Here is a 20,376-nt window from a genome sequence, read left to right as displayed (position 1 = left end):
TCCAAACTAAATCCTAATTAACAGAATTTAATTTTTTGACACACTTCTTTTATACCCAAACACCAACATGTAAAAAAAAAAAATTTTTTTTAAGGTAATGGATTTTCTTCTATTTTAAGCCTACCTCCTATGACCTAGACTATGAACCACCCTAACATATTTTTAGAAGCTCAAGTTCAGTCTTAAAGGTATCAGGCCACATATGAAATTATTTAGACCTAGTCCAGAACAAAATAAAAGAGAACTATTAGAGAGGGTTGAAATTTGTGAATTTATAAAATATAGAGATAGCGTGATTAATCTGTTTTCTCTGATTGGTTCATAGCTATGACAACATCATTTTGGCATCAATAGTTATAAAATAGCAAGCCAGCTATGTCCCATTTTTCTTTTTTTATGCTGTTTCTTATTCCCCAGAAGTTTTTCTTTTAAAAGTCATAATGCTTGCCTTTTAATACAGACCCAAATTCTCTAAAAGTGACATTTTCTCCTTTAAAATTTATCCCTTTTATCTGTTTTTTTCCTAAAACAATCCTTTCAGTGTTTAGCTCTTTTTATTTGTTCGTATTTGTTTTTTTTTAGCATTTTCTTATCTATTCATTCACCCACCCATGATTTAAACTTACTCTTTTCTATTTAATTGTTTTAAATTATTCATTTTTGTTTGTAAACTGTAGATTAACTAATTTCAACTGTGTTTCTTTCTCTTCAATGCTTATATTTCCCTCTCACTTTCCTAATATCCTCTTCTCTTCAAATATATAATATTGATGTCCTCTCTTATTAATTCCACCTGGCCAAACTATCATCAAGAGGAGTGCCACCTTCGGGTGAGAGCTGTGATCAAAGTCTGTAAACATTACCTGGCAACAGAGTTAGAAAAAAATAATTAATTCACTTGGTAGAAGTATTATGTTTAGAAACTTACTTGTAAGAAATATGGTGGTTAGATATTTCACTACCATGCCATTCTAATCCCTTACATATTAAAAAAAATCCTAAGAGAAAATGTATTCATATCTAAGTATCAAAATAAACTTAATGTCTTCAAATGAAGTGTGATTTTTTTTTCTCATGGAAGATGTAAATTTTGCGATTGAGCACATTTCCCTCTTCGCTTTCACTACCAGGAAACCCAGAGTGGAGTTTTGGGATCTTTATTAAGTGTGTAGGACCATACAGTCTATATGCCTACATATTAACTCTTCTCAGAGAAAGGGACTCTAGTCTATGTATATTTTCCCCAGTTCTGATTTGTATTTCAGTGTTAAAAACATTTTAAAAATTTTCCTGTGAATTCTTATAAGCAACCTCAAATCCAGAGCAGAGTAAAAATGTAATTAGCCTCTTTAGTGAGCATTGTATTATGCAAAGTGAACGGGCCTTTTCCTTTTGCACATAGGACATAATTGTGTAACACTTATACCAACAGAGAAAGATAGAGGTCATTTACATTTTTGCCATAAAAGCAGAACTATATGAGAGCAACTAACCCTCAAAATGAAATGTAAAATCTTCAGTATGAATTCCTTGAAAGTATAAAGGTCTTAGTTGAAATGCGTACTAATTTATACAATTTTTAAGCTGTAAGGGTTATTTTAACCCCCTTGGAAATGATATAATCTAATATTTTATTGATGAGGAGCAGCTAGACCATTCTCAAGGAGTAAATCCACAAATGTGCTGTTTTTGGTGAGCTTCATACTATCTGAATACTATCTGAAAACAGCTCTTGTTCAAGTATAATAGTAGTAATCACCAGACTGCAACTTTTGAATTTGGCCCTTGAAATTAACCTTTGGACTCTAGAACTCCACACCAATCTAGGATCACGAAGGGCTCTGTCATCTGTGCTTTGCACTTGGCAGAGAATGGGCAGTGCTTTGTGGCAACAGTAAGGAGCCCTGGCCAGGGCACACCCTCCCAGCCCTGCAGAGTCAACTGTGTCTGCTGCAGAGGGCAGAACAGCAACAGCAGCAGCCTGAGCTCCAGCCTCGTTGATTGTGGAGATACTTCTAGGTCACTCAGTCTATAAAATTCATAGGATGGGGGAGGAGGTGTCTTAAGCTTCCCTGAGCCCAAGAATAATGCCACCTTTGATCTGTAGAAATGAAAAAATGGAGCTTTTCCTTTGCAAGTGGGTTTTAAATATTTCTCCATTAATAGTTAATGCACATGCAGACCAGCAGAGTGACAGCTCCCAGTGATTATGAATTCTGGCTACGTAACTCCAGTCCAAATAGGAGCTGAACTTTCAAAATCACGGTGGTTACTTTTGACAAATTAAATTGTCCTACTTAGGAAGGTAGAAGGAATGAAGAAAAAGAACGTGAGAGAGGGGGAGCAAATTCTCCTTGGAGGTGATTCTCACATTGAGGAAGAAAAAACAAGAAAGAACTACGTTTCTGTTTTCCAGGCTGACAATACTGCCAGTGTTTATTAGAAAATAGCTATAGAAGGTCCCCATTCAGAGGTTGGGTCAGTGGGCCGGACAAAGAAGGGAGAGGGAAGATATTGGCAGTATGGCTTACTATCTCAAAACAAGTAAGAAAGTATTTTTAAGGAAGTGGTTATACAAGGAAAGTATATATAAGGAAGATACAGGTTGCTCTTAAGACCCTGCGGTTGAAAATTTAGAAAAAAAAATGGTCTTCAATTTCTAACAATCTGAAAATAACAAGAAATGGTTTAAACAGAAAATCCACTTTGTAGCCCATTGTAATGTTAAGGTTCTAAATTATGTCAGGTTGTGTCAATGTATTCTTTGCCTATTAAGTCTAATTCCTTTCCTTTAATAAATCCCTTTGGTATTTTGCTGGTTTAGGGTAACCAATATACCACAATAGCTACCCAACTTGGGAGGTCTGCTGAATGAATAGTCTAAGGTATTTATCGGTACCTCCCTATCTAGGAGTAAAGGTCAGATGACTTTCTATCGAAGACCAGAATATACAATAAATTGGTAAAGTGAGGCATGTAGTACTTGATGTTGAAAATGCTAAAAAATCTTCACTCTCATTGACTACCAACTCATTATACTTTCTATATAACACAACATATCCATATATATAACTATATAACACAACATATCCAAATGTGGACTTTGGGGATCAACTTAGGACTGTATAATGCATGTAATGAACCAGGATCTGGGCATGACTATCTACTCCAGGAAAAGAGTTGAGTGATGAAATATAGAGATCCCCCCAGAGAGAGGACAGAAAAACTTTTGGGTTCTATGATAACAGGAATAATGATTCTGTCCTGGTCTCCAGTTCCTGGGATTTTACCATTGCTCAGCTGAAGGTCTCTCTTAAACGTTTGCCCTTCATTCTTTACATTAATACCAGAGATCACAAACTTCATTCTCATTCTTAATTTTTTAGTATATGTGCTGCTGAAGCAAGCATTCATCCTTAATTTTTTCACTCAACAACTACTGGCTCAACATCAGCTATATAAGGTGTTTTACTTCACAATGTACAAAATACAAAAGCAAGGAATTTTTCTTGGGTGTTACAGAAGCGTTTTAAGAAATGAAGATGATGTACATAGGTTGAGATGGATTGAGAATGCTGTGACATGTGGTTGGGCATCCTGTTGAATTGTCACAATGACTAGGGAATGTGAATAGTAAATGCTCTATAGTGGACGGGGTAGTCCCCTTCACCAACAAAAAATTGTTTTGTCCCAAATGTCAGTGGTGCCCTTGATGAAAAATGCTGAGAAAGCATTGATATCTTTCAGGGCCAACAAATTTAAAGATTAAAGTCTCAAATGGTATTGAAAGCCTAGGAAGGCCTGGGGACCAACTGAAAAGCCCTATTACTCAGGGGTCTCTATGATCAATAGACTTCAAACCTCCCTCCCCCAAGTCATCAGTTGAGTTGATTTCTGAAAAAGCGCATTAGAACAGACGAATGGGACATTGAAAATGTTGACCTAACCTAAGAATCCCTGAGGATTCTAGACAAAGACCTGAAATTAATTTTCCTCCATCAATTTTTCTAATTCAGGAGCCATCCCAAGTTCTAAATGACTCCTTAGCCAATATCCTCAGGATTGCTTTGGAGGTTTCTAAAACTCTGGAATAATGTGGGGGTTTGTATAAAGAAAGAATCTGCACACTTGTAGCATTCGCCTTTGGTGTGTAATTCAACATTTAATTTTGCTTATAAGCCAAATGCAAAGTTAGTGCTAGTCTCATGAACTTAGTTAGCTATGTTGAACACCTCTAAGCAGAAAGATGATAACAGGACATGAGTCACAAACGAAGAACCCTGGTATGGAAAATGTTTGGGAAAACATTATAATCCAGAAGTACTGAGTGGGTGGAATAATAGCTTTGAATATGCCAGAATGGGAATTCTTAGGCAGAGCACTTACAAGGAAACCACAAGAAAAAGAAGACTGATTTCCTATTAATTGTGATGTAAATTATATGGATGTGATTTTGACAAAGAATAGCACTGTTTCTGAAAAAAAATAGTGGTTTATGTGCAAAATACAAAATGCATCAAGAAGAAAAGAAATGTTATTTGGTATCAAGAGTGCAATAAAATCTGAGATAATGGCTTATGATTAGTTAACTTTTGTATTATTTTTTCCTGGTTGGCTCGATTTTTAAAGCTTAAGTATTAGGAATAAAACTAATATTTTTATATCAATAAATTAATAAAGATTAATGGGCATTTTTCATACATAATTCTTGATCCTGACATGAAATGTGAAATCACCTAGCTTTGTTTACATTAGGTGAAGACTGTAACTCTAACAATATATTATTCTCAGAAGATATATTGGATAGCTTTGTTGTTAATGTGGACAGCTATCCATACAGGAAATAGCTAATAGTCAACAAACTCGATTAATGTCGGAACACAATTCTTTAAGGAATAAAATATCACCATGTGCTGACTCCCTGGGGAGCTTATATCTTCTCTTAACCAAGACGATTCTCAGGGGACACTAATTAAAGTCAACCAGACCCTTGAAAAGTATAAATAAAGATCTCTCTTTAGAGAAGGTAAAAGTTAATATATTAAGGAAAGGAACTCAAAATGGTAAATAACGAGGAAGAAAGAAGACAACTTTTATTTGACCTTGAATGTACTTCTTATTCTATAAGAAATTTTTTAAAGCTAGAGGGTAGTTGTTTCTTGTCATTATACTGTTGCTGATTCTGTGGTTAGTTATTAATTTTATTTTTTATGATTCACAATCTGCTCTTTGAAATATGCCATATGCTCAAAGCAATTCAAGGATGACAACTGTCAGAATTACTCCAATAAAAATTGCCTAAATGAGGAAGATTTACTGCAATCTGATATTTCAGTGGAAAGTCCCTCTAACCCTCCCCAACAGCTTTTTCAGACACTGTGAATCTTACAACCATTTTTTTTTTCAGTCGAAATCACATAGATGTTTTATAAGAACTTCTAAGACTATTTAAGTAGAATTGGTAAAACATACTAGGCTAAAGGTGAATTAGCAGACACGGAAAAACAATATAGATAGTTATTAGATGGATTGCCTGCAATCAATATATGAGTTCCAAGCCAGTTTTCTTAAATCACACGAAAATGTATTGACTTAATATGACAACGTCTGCTCTATGTATCACTAATAAACATTAAATTGAATGAGCCCTCTACCCTGAAAGTAGCAAGCCAAACTGAAGGCAAATTTCTTTTTTCTCTGCAAAGATCTGAGGGGTGGATAGAATCCACCTGAGTGCTCCAATGAAAACACATTTTGTTAAATGTTACCAGTCCATTTATCCTTCATTTTGTTTCAGTCTATTTATTAATGCAGTTTCATTTATTGCTATTCATCTTGGAGATAAATCTTTGTCCTTCTATAGAATTACACCAAATAGAATGTGATAAAGGGAACTTTCTTGCAATTATGATGTCGGTGCAGCCTGTCAGCACACAAGGGATGGAAATGAGTTTGGGGACAGGGAAGGGAATTCTAATAGACACCATGATACATACAATGAACGCAAAGATATCCTGAGAGAGAGAGACTTGTCAGGCTAATCAGATCTTCCACAGCAAGGTAAAGGCAAGAAGGGTAGCTCTAACCTTGTAAAGATGCCGCTGCTGCTCCTCTGACATCATCAGGTCGTGGCTGTCCATCACGAGGGACTCCATGTCAATCAGCCAATCCCAGAGCTCCTGATATTCTGAATCAAAGTCCAGAAGCCTGAAGATAAGGCACAAAATGTATTATGCATAAATACAGTGTAGTTGTTAAAATCTCATATTAGAATAATATATTCTTGAAAACCCATGATGTTCCTAGGTGATACCTGTAAAAAGAGAAGAGAAAAATTCTCTGTGTGGTTACACAGTGGGCAAAATAGAAACTCAAGCCTGTGACATAGCATTTCTCAGATTTTGAAAACATAACATGTAATTCTGATGCTCATACCAGCGACACATCATCACTCTTTCCATCTGCAAACCCTTTTTGAGGATTTGCAGCACTTGAACAAAATGACTACTTCTATGTCCTTGAAAGAGAGCATTGCCATATTAACAGCGTGAGGAATGGAGGGTCAGTGTCTCGTGAAAGTTACATGGCCCAGAATTTGGGGTCAGAATAGCACCCTCAAAATTCAAATCTCTTTATCATCTACTAGGTTTTCATAGGTATCACATCCTAAAATCATCCATGATTAAGAATACTAATTTGACTAATTTCTCTATTATGATCACAATTTCTTATCATATCTTAAATATCATTTTCACTGGGAAATGACTCAATCATTTATTTGTCCCTCTGCTGTCTACCTGCCTATCTCTGCAAACATATATGCTACATTTATTGTCATGGATGAGTAGCCAGCATTTCAGCTTAACACTGAGAGATAGGCTTGAGTGACTCTGGTAAGCCAGTGAGAACCAGGGGCAGATCCAGTATTAGACAGGTGTTCCCCACAGACATGTAGGAAACAAAGGTAAGGACAGGAAGTCAAAACAATGAATCTTTGAATAGCCAGCAATCATTAAAATTCAAAGGAGGATCACTATGGTTTTCAACAAAATAAATCATTAGAATAAGGAGCTTAAAAGGATTAATGTGATTCTCTATTGAAAGCCTGGTGCATAAGTAAAGCCCAGATTCTTCTAAAACACTGTGATCAGAAAATGAAAGTGCAGGATGAAAAACTATGACTTTGTCCTTTCTCCAAAAATCATCTCTTTAAAAGAAATCACATCCTTGCCAAACTGTAACTGAGCAAAACCCTATCAGTACCAATGAAGCAGCAGGCTCAAGTATGAATCTGGATTTATCTATCAAGTGAGTATCTTATTACTATCTTGTTACTGTCTCTGTACGTTAAATGACTGCTTTTCAAGAAAATGAACATCCACTTTTCATAACTTACAATTTAATCTTAATCTGTCAAAAAAAAAAAAAACAACTTAAGGTGGGTCTGGTGATGGAGACTGAATCTAGAATTGTCTATTTTATTTTAATTACTTTACCATCATTATAAATATTACTGGTTAAGACCATAAGCATCCAAGGGCAAGGATTGTCACTGACTGACATGTAGAATTAATGTTTAGCTGAATGCTGATCTTGGGTATAGGTGATATGACCAAAAGCTTCAGAAAGGCTATGGTGGCCCAGAACAGTGATTCTCAGACTTTAATGTGCAAGTGAGGAGTTTGTTGAATGATGATCCTGATTCAATAATTCTAGGGTGTGGCCTGAGATTCTGCATTCTTAACAATTGTTGGCAACTGGCAATGCTGCTGGTCATGGACCTCGCTTTGAATAGCAAGGAATTCCAGCATACACTGGAAATCTGAAATAGGATCTTATTTCAAAATATTAAAAAACAAACAAAAACCACTGTAACAGGGACAGATAAACCATCAAGCTTTCTTTATTAACTCTGTGAGTTACTAGTAAGAAATGACTAAAAAGCATTTGCTCACATGAAGGTTCAATCATTTAGAAATACCACCTGAGGGGTTCCTAGGTGACTCAGTCTGTTAAGCATTTGACTTGGGCTCAGGTCATGATCTCACGTTTCTTGAGTTTGAGCCCCACAACAGGCTCTGTGCTGACAGCTCAGAGCCTGGAGCCTGCTTTGTATCCTGTGTCTCCTTCTCTTTCTGTCCCTCCCCTGCCCACACTCTTTCTCTGTCTCTCTCAAAAATAAACAAACATTAAAATTTTCTTTTAGAAATACCACCCGAATTATGGTCATCATTTCTCTCTCCTTGCATTCTCCCACATTTTAACCATAAAGACAGGAGAAAAGCAGAATGCCATCCCCCAAATTAGGAAGGTATGATTCAGGGGAATATTAAGAACAAAGGAGAAATAAAGGGAAAAGCTCACCCTTTCCATATGTATGGATCTGGAGAATAAGGAAAAAATAAAGGCAAAAGGAGCAGGTGCTAAGATACATACCCTCCCATCTCTTGGACTAAGATCCAGAGAGGAAGTATGTGAGACAGGTTGAAAAGAAAGCCAAAAGCACAAGGATATCAGCTCCATCACCTGCTAGGAAGTCTGGGAAGAGACTTCCTTAAAGTTCCTTCACCATAACCTGGAGTGGGAATGCTACGGTCAGGGGAAACTCTGGTCAGGACTCCCCTTGCTACCTGCTCTTTTATCCCCTCCCTGAGGACACTTTTCTCTCCCATGAAGTTTCTGGGAGTTCACCTGATGAACTTGACAAAGGTGTTGCCATAGCAACAGAGGCACAGTGACCCCAAGGAGAGAAGGAGGAACCTCTGAAGCCAGACCTCAGAGAGTTGGCAGGGTCAGTGAGGGCTAAGATAACGCCTAGTCAGCAAGAAATACCCCCTGTCCAAGCCATGAGATAACAACACAGATGCAGTCCTCAGTGGGAGACAACCTTGGAATATCTAGGGCAAGATCCATTTCATTGAACCCAGCCAGACTATACCCAAAGGTCATGGTAAGCCAGGGGAACTCACTGCACCCTAGAATCACAAAGTCATATAAACCCAGATGCCATCTTAGAAAAAAGCAGGGAGAGACATAAATCTGAAAAACAGCATTTACCCCAAGAGGTAGTTCCCTAATGACAATGTTAAATTTTAGGGGAGGCTATAAGCATCGTGTTTAAGTGCCTGAGCTCTGATCTTAAAACAAGAATTTTCCCTGCTTTACCAGGAAATTATGTGTTTAGGATGTTTCATAAAAATCATTAATCAGCAAGGAAAACAAAGAGGCCTGTTTTCTTTTCCATATGTGTCTGAAAAAAAGAAATTTTGATTATGACCAAACAATGCAAGGGTAAGATATGAGTTTATCTTTGCATTGCTAATGCTCAGCATAGCACCTGGAGAATGATGATGAATGAATGTAGATAATGAAGCCAAAAACCTTTAGTAGGGCAAGAATGACTTCAGCATGTGACAGAGAGCATAGTATCTTATCTTCAAATGCCAATACCAACACAACCAGTGCAACATGGACAGGCTTCTTCATTCATTCGGAAGGTGGGATTTTGCCTTCTAGTACATGATAATGGCGCATTTGCTAATAAAAAAAATATTATGTGCAGTAGATTCTCAATTAATGTGAGTTGCTCTCCTGTTCCTTCCACATTTTCTTCTTTTCTACACTGAAACTTAAAGCAGATTTGAATAAACAAAACATATATAGGGTGGTAGAATGTTCAGAACCATGGACATTTTTTCACCTTTATGTCTACTGAGCTGTTCCCTCCTATTATTCCCCTTATCAAGGGGCTTGGAACAAAAAAACATTTCTTCTAGTTAAATGCACCTCAGACTTCTCAGAGAGTCTACACTGGAGACCCACCAGAGGCAAATGAACCTAACACAGGTGCTCACCCTTTCTTTAGCCTATTTTCATTTTAGCTGGGAATATGCAGGCTTGAGTTTGTTAGGTACAGTAAATGCTTTGGTTTCATATTTTGCTTCATTAGCATAAAATCAACACCAGTGTTTGCCAAACAACAATTCTCATAAGGTCTTAATGCTGAAGACGAAAACACTTTTTTTTAGCATTCGGGCCCGATTTCAGATTCTTGGCCACGTGTTAATTCACAGCTTAGAAAAGACCTGAGAGCTTTCCAAATTTACTAAAATAAAATATGTAACTTTGTAGCAAATCACAAATAAATTACTAGAATTTCTCTGTTGGTTCTTTGAAACCTTCTGAAATGAATGCAATTTAATGTGCTCATTATTTCAGGAAAATTCTTAGGTAAGAAAGTAGTTTACTTCCTTATGTTTACATTACCTGCAAAGGTGTGCTAAGTGTTTTTCAAGTGATTTTAGGAAGGACGATGTCTTCCAGGAAAAGTGCCAGCTATTATACAGGAAAACAGGATCATCAATGAGTGAATTTATCAGGGGTAGCATAGAACTAGTTAATAGTTTTATATCCCTTTGAAGAATATGCTGATTCTATCAGCTGAATTCAGAACAAGGTTCTTTTCTTGAATTCTTGGTAACAAAGGCCCTAGTCTTTCTTTTTAGAAGAGAGAGAGAGGTAATTGAAACTGTGGCCAGTGGCTCAGAATTTTATAAGTGTATAAATATAGGAACTACTCTTTTGGAGGAATTTTCCTCACAAAATTTTCTCTGTAGTTGTGCTTTGGTTTGTGTTAACTCTTCCACTCAAATATGTAATCTGTTAGATGTTAAAAGCTCTCAAAGTATACCTTTTCAGTACTGTATGAATCTGTTACATTCTCTATGAAACTGTTACAAAGCAAACTCATATCTACTCTATGAAAGTGTTACAAAGCAAACACATCACCCAAATAGTATTATTTTGGATACTTCCTTAAATTGCCATATACTGCATCTTAACTGGATTCACAGTAAAAGAGTCAGACACTCTGTTGTAGGTATAATATTCCCATTTTAGGAGGCTGAAAGCCTTCATCACATGAGGAAAAACAGTCTTCTAAATCAGTCAGTTTTTGTTAAAGAAGCACAGAATTATGAGTGTATTTATTTCATAGATGGAGAATTTAATAGAGATGGAGACAAATCTATGGAGAAATAAATGTGTAACTTTTTCTTTAGTATTTGTTTCCAAGTTTGGGTTCACTACTATGGGTAATTGCCAAAAATATTTCCCAACATCCTGTCCACCATTTTACTCTGCCTCTTCCAGGTTACAAAAAGATTCTTTTCACCACAGAAATAAAATACTAACAAGCTTATTCAGTATTATGTTCCTGCAGATTTGAGAGCAATACATTATTTGTAAGGCTAGCATAGTTTAAGAAATAATCCTTCCTCTAAACCCTGATGGGAGTTATGTTTGACTAGCTAAGTGTTTGAATACATAAATGCATTCAGCCTTTGGTATTTAAAGTGAGCATCATTAACTCAACATTTCAACTTAAACTTTGCTTAAAAGATAAAGTTTCACCCAAGTGAAATCAATGGGAGGTGTGTGTGAATATATGAGGTTTCAGTTTGGCCCACTGAGGAATTTTGATTAAAACAGACAACCAAATGAAGAAATCATCAAAATAGAGCAATTATTGGTTGAAGAAAAGATAACACTATAAAGTCCTGGCAGTTTTTCCACCTAAGTCTCAGTGACATATATTTAGGAGCATTTAAGAATCCATCTTTTATATGCTTAATGGTTCATTTCACACCAATACATCCGAAAACACAAGACCGGTTCCTGAAATACCAGCTTGTCTATATTGGGACTTCTATTAAATGATCCAATTTTCCTAGCTTCTTTAGCATATTGATTCTTTCCCCAAATATTCACTAAGTGCTCACTGTTCACATTATTTGCTCAAGGAAGTTTGCCTCTGCCTTTCAAAAAAGACACTAAAGGGAGTGGTAACAAAATCTTGTAAAAATATGGTTTAAGAATTTTACAGAAGTGAAATACTAATAATAGATCAGAATTTCCCATCATCCTCTACACCATGTGGCACGTAAGCACAGAAGGGGCACCTGCCCCAATCATAATATCATTAAAGAATAAAATTTAGCTTTCTGGACATGGAATCTGATATGCACAGTTGCATGTAGAATCCCTTTCCACTCTAAACATATTAAAGTGTGGACACTAATTTACTATTTTGAATGAAAATTCATGAGCGACTTCCTCATGAGAAAAGCAGTCTGCCTTTGCCATTAATAAATAAAAAGGAATATGGAGTTCTTTCCAGCAGTAATTTTCTCAATTCTCATATATACCCACATACATGTAAAAATGCCTGAGAAAAATAAAATCAACCCTACAAATCTGTTAATGACTGGCCCCATTTTCTCATGGGCTTATGGGCTGCCTGTCCATAAACAGTTGTTATTACAATAACAGTCACAAAGCAAAACAAAATTCTGATCTCCAAGGTTAGAAAATATCAATTAGAAATATCAGTATATATTTCTGGATGTATTTGGAGGATTCTGTTAGGCTGTCAGGAAGTCAAACCCTTATCTAAATTTCCAGATAATACACTGGACTAAGCTCTAGACAAAGAACTGGAAAACATTCTGAAGAATGTAGAATCAGTAGTGATTCTAACACAAATGGGGGAACAATACAAAGCAAGAGACAATGTTGTTTTTCAAAAAAAAAAAAAAAAGAATAAATCTTCCTATGTATCATCTGTGTGTTAGAGGGGCTGGATCTAGACGTGCTACCAGCACACTGGGATGCGTCAGGCAGCTTGCTCTTTTTAAAAGGACTACCACACCCTAGGCCTCACTGGTTTTCAAAGATTTAATAGGCAACAGAGAATATGGACTCTCAGGGTTAGGGCAGGAAGTAAATAATCTGGAAATTATCCTCTGCCACCTAATCCCTAACCAAAGCCTGGTGGCAGAATTAACACAGAGAGCTCTCCCAGAATGATTCTATCTCCTTCATCAAGGTTGTTGACTCTGCCCAGAGAGTGCTATGCTCAGACTACAATTTTAGTTACTTGTAGAACTGCTCTTACTGAATTATGCTTTGACATCACTTCTCCAGCCTACATTTAAAAACTGCCTTCGGAATTTTGTTTCTCTTGTAGGGCTGTAGTATCACAGATGCCTGTCTTCTCCTTAAAGCCACAAGAGAAATTCTCAGGCCTCAATGGCATAAGAAGCTGGGCTTCCCTAGATACATATGATTTTTAATCTTAGGACACCATACATTTTCTGATAGAGGAGATTTTTTCTTTTCTTTCGTATGTAAAATTGAGAGCCAAATCACAACCCTTCTTGAGGACATGCAGAGAATACGTATCTGTTTGTTTTCTTACATGTATTTTGCTTAACTTATTTCAGTCAAATATTTATTTTATTTTATTGCAAATATGTTTGTAAGTTGACTCAAATCCTTTGTGAAGATGGGGGTATGAAAAGGAATAAATTTTAAAGTGAAGAGTTAAGCTCTGCATATTACAATAAGGTAGCTTAGATCTGTCTTAGGTACCCTCTCATTGCCCCTGCTAGCATCTCTCTGCCTCTTCAATGGGCCTCATCAGCCCTCCAAAGCAGAACAGAAATTAAGATGGAAGGGAGATACAAATATATCTCTTTATTGGTTGACTTTCCTGTTAACTTTGAAGTAACAGTTTCCCAGGAAGTATGCTTCTGCCTCTCTGGCTTGCCTTTTGCTTGATCCTGGCATGGATGGCATTAGATCACTGAAGTGGAAGACTGCCCAGGTCTAAAATTAGTTTAATGTATTTGCACATTAAAAGGGTATAATATCATGACTCCAATGAATGCATTTCTACTGGTAAGGTGTTTTTTTTTTTCCCAGAAAGACCTATTTTAACAGTTGCATAGTACCCAGAATATCAGTTATGCAGAGGGTAGCTGGGTACTTTTTGCTCCCTTTGACTACATCCTGATCTTTCTATTTAATAACATCACGATACAAAGGATGGAGCAAAAATAACCTGAAATGAACACAGATCAGCTAGCTATTCATTAGATTGAGACAAGCCAAGAGTCAGAGGAAGAAAGTAGAAATTCATGGTGGAGACAAAATTTGTGTTGCCTAGTGATTTATCTGCAAGAGCATTCCCAACATTAGCACAAATAAAAGATGGTACTTCATTTTATGGCTGGCGTGTACCCGAAAGAAAACATTTTACATAGCAATGTTCCAAAAAACACCCATTGAGCAGAAATTCAAAATGGTCATTTTGTGTATGAAAGAGAGAAAGAAAGAGAGAAAGAATATGAGTAAGCATGAATGTTCATGTAACTGCAACAGAGGTATTTTTGGCATGTTGCTCCACAGAAAACCAGAAAGATCACCCTGCAGCAGTAAAATCCAGGTTGATTATATCCCTTCTCAGGAGGTTAAAATCATTCAGTGTATCTTACTGCTTAATTAATTTAAAGAATCAAATTTGATCTTTAATCAAACAATAGTTTAAATAGTGATTTATTTGTTTTCATTTATCAAAATCATTTCCCTTTGGGGATGCTATATATATATATATATACATATATAGTATATGTGTATACATATACATGCATATATACACATGTACATATATACATATACATATATATATGTGTGTGTGTGTGTGTTCACACCAGTACAGAGATGTTTCTTTTTCTAAAGAAAAATGGACTCCTCCTTTCTGCCAAACTTAACTTTTTATCTATTTAAAGTTCATTTCAGCCTGTTGTGCTTGGGAATTACCTATATATTCTGTTTGTATTTGGGAGTAAAATTTACACTGAAACCTTGCATGGTGAGGAGTGAGTTATTCCTACATTCTTAGACTTAGGACAGAAACCTTGACTGCGTCTCTGAGACATGGCTCAAATTTCCCCATAGCCAGAGGAAGCCTGGCATATGGCCAGTGAGACTTGAGGTATCTTCTAGAACTTTACCACCAGAGCAGAAGTCCCTAAAAACTCACCTGGTATTCCCTCCTGATCCCAGGAAGCAGAGTCAAGAACAATCTCCATGCCCTTCTGCTTCAATAACATCGGATTATTATTTATAGTAACCTCAACACACACACACACACACACACACACACACACACACACACATTCTTTCTCCTTACACAGTTACTGTCTTCTGGCCAAAATCCTCACCTTCCCTCTACCAAATCTTTTTCTAATAGCTAGCATCTATGCACCTTTTCTGACAGCTCAGATATTCCCTGCCCCCATAAGTCTCCCTGATTAGGCAGACCTCCTAATTACTCCCATAATACTCTCTATCTTGAATTTTACCACTGTTTCATAAGGATTATCTGAGTGTCTTTCTCCCTCACTAGACTGAGGACTATAGAGATTAAGTTTTTTTTTTTTCTATCTTTTCTATTTCTAGTATCTCCTACCACTTCCTGCAACATAGTAGTCAATGCATATTTCATTAACTAACTTATATATATATATATGTATATATATATATATATATACATATATATATATATAACATTATAAATATTTTAGGCATTTTCTTATAGACTATTGTATTTCTGTGCTACAAAAACTATACAGAGTAGGGGGGTAAGGGGATGGGCAAAATAGCTGAAGGGGATTAAGGGGTACAAACTTCCAGTTATAAAATAAAGAAGTCACAGAGATGAAAATACAGCATAGGGAATATAGTCAATAATATCGTGATAACATTGTTTGTTGATAGTAACTAGACTTACTACCGTGAGCATTGCTTAAGGTATAGAATTGCTGAATCACTATGTTGCTCACCTGAAACTAAAAATAGCATTGTATGTCAACTATACTTCAATAATAAAAAATTTTAGGTATTTAAAAGTACAGACAGAGATATTGCATCTTGAGAAGGTTAAGTGTCCCAATCAAAGTCACACTGCTAAATGCATCAGAGTGCCGACTTGAATTCCAGTCTTTAGTTTTTAATCTAGTACACATTCTTTCCTCCTTGAAGAAATTAGACTAGACTGAATTCATGACTACCCCTAAAGGTACATGTTATTTGTGCAGTTGGAAGCAATCTGAGCAGTCTTAACTCATTCTAATATCTAGGATCAGGAGCTTTTACCTGCAGCTTTGAGGCAGAAAATAATAGTTGACTGTGGTCCTAAATTCCTGCCAATCAAGATACCACCTTGAATTCTCAATGATGTAGTTTTTATTTTGGAAGTCTTGTATAATATAGCATGAAAGATTCTAACTGAAATCAAAACGTTCTGATTATCCACACTTTTTAAAACAAGCATTCCTTAAAGGTAACGTTATGTCCACCTGGGTGAGGGAGTAGTTTGCCATAAAGTAAGCTCCTACCTCTCTCAGCATCTGCTGCCTCATAGTTACCACACTGTCCTTGTTGATGGTCGAGAAGCGCAAAACATTCTTGAGACCCAGACCTGCTTCCTGGGCATTTACACTTGGAGGTTCCACAGACCATCAAACAGTTTGGAACTGTGCCGCAAATACTCAGCTTCTTTCCTCCATTCCTGCTCCTCGCCTTTCTTCCCCACCTCAGTGAATGACATGTCCATCTGCCAGACTGCACAAGCCTGAATCATGGAAGTCCATTCTTAAATTTCCCTCCCTTAATGTCACCTGCTTGGTGTCCAGGGCGTGTCTTCAACTTCCTTCTTTCAGTTTCCAATGGAAACTTTCAGCTTCCATTGCTACTGTCCTAGCTCAGGCCCTATTTATTTCTCACTTGGATGACTAGAGTAGGATCTTAATTGAACACTATCTAATCTTGCCCGTGCCAATCTATTCTCCTCACCACTGCCAAGATACCATTTCAAAACCGACCATCTAGTCAGTCTGGGCAGGCTTTACTGGTCCTAGAAGTTTGTACACAATGCCTCCTCTGTAGGAAGCGTTCTCATGGTCACTTCTGACCCTGAGGCATATTCCATGACACTTCTGGAAGGCTTTCCTGACTTGCACACACCTGCCACATGCTGTGTCTCACTGTCTCTCCATGCTCAGTACAGCCTGCACTTAACAGTTGTAATTCAACGTTAAATGACACAAAAGCCATTTGAATCCAGATTCTCCCATCTTCTTTCTCCTCCCTGAACTAGCAATCAGAACATCAGAGTGGCTCCTTTCTCTCCCTCATTCCCCTCACCTGATGGGTCATCAAGGTTTATCAATTCTTTCTGGCTTTAGTCTCCAATCCAGTCTCCACATACTCAATTAATTTCTAACCTGAAATCTTCATTGACTAAAGCAGTGCTTCTCAAATAGCAGCATCAGAATCACCTGGAGAGCTCATTACACAAAGATTGCTGGTCCCCAGGTCTAGGCTTTCCAATTCAGTAGGTCTGGAGTGGGACTGAGAATTGGCATTTCTAACAAGTTCCCAGGAGATGCTGATGCTGCTGGTCCAGAGAACACACTTTCAAAACGAATGGCACATTGGTTCTCAAACCTGAAGTGGGCATTAGAACATATTTATACCTTGGCTCACTCCTGACTACTGAATCAGAATTTTCAATGGAGTGGGGTAGGCAGACATTTCTCAGCTTAAAGACTCCACAGGTGATTCTGATTCTGAGTAACAACTAGGAACTCAATGATTAACTCCTGGACCTGGACTGTGCCTTCTTCCCAAGGCTTAATTTCTCACCCCTGGCTTTCTATCCCGCTTTCCAGTCATATGGAACCAGCAGGCAGTCTGATGATTCCAGACTTGTGTTCCCTCTCTCCGAGCCCCAGATCAATTTGAGCTACTCATTTATGCATCCATTCATTCACTGACCATCTAGCACGCACAAGCCTAGCACCCGGTGTAGGGCGGAGTGTGGTGAGCACTACAGATGCAGCTTTGCCTCATGGAGCCCACACTGTTGCTCTGAGCTCCTCAGCATCCTCTACTTCCCTTTCTCATTTCCCAGGTAAATACTGGCTTGACGCCACACTTTCTTGCTAGACTGTAAATTTCATGAAGGCAGGGACCGTGGTCTGTCTTTGTAGGTGCTAAATAAATATTTGTTCAGATTAAATTGAAAAGCTCTTCCCCTGACCCAGCCTTCTTTCTTTCCTTTTTCTTTTTTTAAATTTGAGTATAGTTGACACACCATGTTACATTAGTTTCAGGTGTACAACTTAGTGATTTGACAGGTTTATACATTATGCTATGTTCACCATAAGTATGGCTACCATCTGTCCCATTACATCACTATTACAAGATCATTGACTATATTCCTTATGTTCTGCTTTTCATTTACATGACTTACTCATTCCGTAACTGGAGGCCTGTATCTCCTTTTTCCCTTCACCTGTTTTGTCCCCCCCCTTCCCCCTCCCCTCTGGAAACCATCAGTTTGTTCTCTGTATTTATTGTTCTGAGTCTGCTTTTTGTTTGTTTATTCATTTTTTTAAAATTCCATTTATGAGTGGAGTCTTATGGTATTTGTCTTTTTCAGCCTTACTATGTCACTTAGCATAATATTCACTAGGTCTATCCATGTTGTTTCAAATGGTATGATCTCATCCTTTTCTATGGCTGTATAATAGTCCATTGTGTGTATACCCTACATTTTCCCTATTTATTTATCTACTGATGGACACTGAGGATGCTTCTGTGTCTTGGCTATTGTAAACAGTGCTGCAATAAACATAGGCAAAAATATATAGTGGGAAAAAGACAGTCTTTTCAATAAGTGGTGCTGGGAAAACTGGACAGCCACATGCAAAAGAATAAAACTGGACTACTTTCTAACAGCATACACAAAAAAGAATTCAAAACAGATTAAAGACCTAAATGTGAGACCTGAAACCATAAAAATCCTAGAAGAGAACACAGGCAGTAATTTCTCTGACATCAACCATAGCAACATTTTTCTAGATATGTCTCCTAAGGCGAGGGAAACAAAAGCAAATATAAACTATTGTGACTACATCAAAATAAAAAGCTTTTGCACAGCAAAGGGAACCATTAACAAAACAAAAAGACAACCTACTAAATAGGAGAAGATATTTATAAATGATATATCTGATAAAAGGTTAGTATCCAAAATAAATAAAGAACTTACACTACTCCATACCAAAAAACCCCAAATAATCCAATTTAAAAATGAACAAAAGACATAAATAGACATTTTCCAAGGAAGACATACATATGGCCAACAGACACATGAAAAGATGTTCAACATCACTGACCAAGCCTTCTTTCAAAAATCCTCTCCCTGCTGTCATTCATAATCTGCTCCAGATCTCCTGCCATAGTCAGAATTGAGCTATGTCTTCCCTGAGCCGAAGCCCCTACCCAAATAACGGTTTCTAACTTAGCACTTGTGATCCTTTATTCCATGTTGTTTATAAACTGGCTCCTTCTACCAAACTGTGAACCTCTCTTTTTTGCCTTTAATCTCTATACTTCATATTAGTAATATTTGTCAAATTAATCACTGAAGTCAATTTTGTCTTCACTTAAGCCTACTTCCGAATGTTTTTGCTCAAACTTCCTTGTGGCTTTAATGAAATCTCCTTAAGACTCTTCACTTTCTCCATAGTAGAAAAATATCATAATTAAATTTCATACACTATGGAATATGCACAACATAGGATTTAGAGGGGGAAAAAATGTTTATTGAGAGTCTGAATGAAATCCTCAGAGAGAAGGCAAAGCATGACTTTTTGAACTGTCTACTGCATTCAGACCCAGGGTCCTGCACTGAAGTCTTAGCTCCAACTTAAAAAATCATCCTGGGCATGCCAGTCACCCCAGCCTTTTTACCTCCCAGTTCTATCATTTATAAACTGAACAAAAGACGTGGTTTGTGATCGACAGTAAGTCTTGACAGCAAGTAGGATGCTACTTAATGAATTAAACAGCATCTTTGAAATTCATTTAAAAAATGAAATCAGACAACGTCTAGATAGAAAGAGGTGTCAAGAAAAGAGATGGTTACACTTTACAAAATATACAAAAGGTAAGTGTTCTTGACAAACTTTGCTCAGACCATTGTGTCATTCACATAGTAGGCCTTCAGTGGATATTTACTAGGCGAAGGAAACAAACAAACAAAAAAAACAAACAAAACAAATCTGTGTTTTCATTTAACTTGGCAGGAATCAAAAAGCACCAATCTGCTCCCATAAATAATCATCAGTGATTCGTGCATTGCACGTCCCTTCAGGAAGCCATAGTTTCCTGCTTTGTGGTGCTGGAGCCAGTGCCAATGGTCTCCCATAGGTAAACAACTCTGTTACTAGCACTCACACAGCCTCACATATTCAGAGAAATCTTCCTACCACAAATATTCATGACTGTTCAATACACAGTTCATAGTTGTATATAAGCTCTGTTCTATCACTTTGCCACCCAACTTTTCATTAAGCCAGAGGGGTTAAAATTCATTTCTTTAAGAAATATTTTAAGTTCATTTATTTATTTTGAGAGACACGGAAACATCCCGAGCAGGGTAGGAGTAGAGAGAGAGGAAGAGGG

The 20,376-nt window shown here is 37.1% G+C and overlaps 1 protein-coding gene across 6 annotated transcripts in view; it reads right to left on the bottom strand.

Annotated features, from left to right (window-relative positions):
- AKAP6 (A-kinase anchoring protein 6) overlaps window positions 1–20,376 on the bottom strand; it is a 483,440-nt gene that overhangs the window by 124,787 nt on the left and 338,277 nt on the right. For all 6 annotated transcript variants that reach the window (XM_045450650.1, XM_045450656.1, XM_045450655.1 and 3 more), the window contains exon 9: window positions 6,087–6,207. In XM_045450650.1, the coding sequence (XP_045306606.1) occupies window positions 6,087–6,207 (121 nt within the window). The remainder of the gene's footprint in view (window positions 1–6,086; window positions 6,208–20,376) is intronic.

The sequence above is a fragment of the Leopardus geoffroyi genome, chromosome B3 (genome assembly GCF_018350155.1).
Source record: "Leopardus geoffroyi isolate Oge1 chromosome B3, O.geoffroyi_Oge1_pat1.0, whole genome shotgun sequence".
Lineage (NCBI taxonomy): Eukaryota > Metazoa > Chordata > Mammalia > Carnivora > Felidae > Leopardus > Leopardus geoffroyi.
The sequence above is the reverse complement of the archived record's forward strand: the minus strand, read 5'-3'. Positions and strand labels throughout refer to the sequence as shown.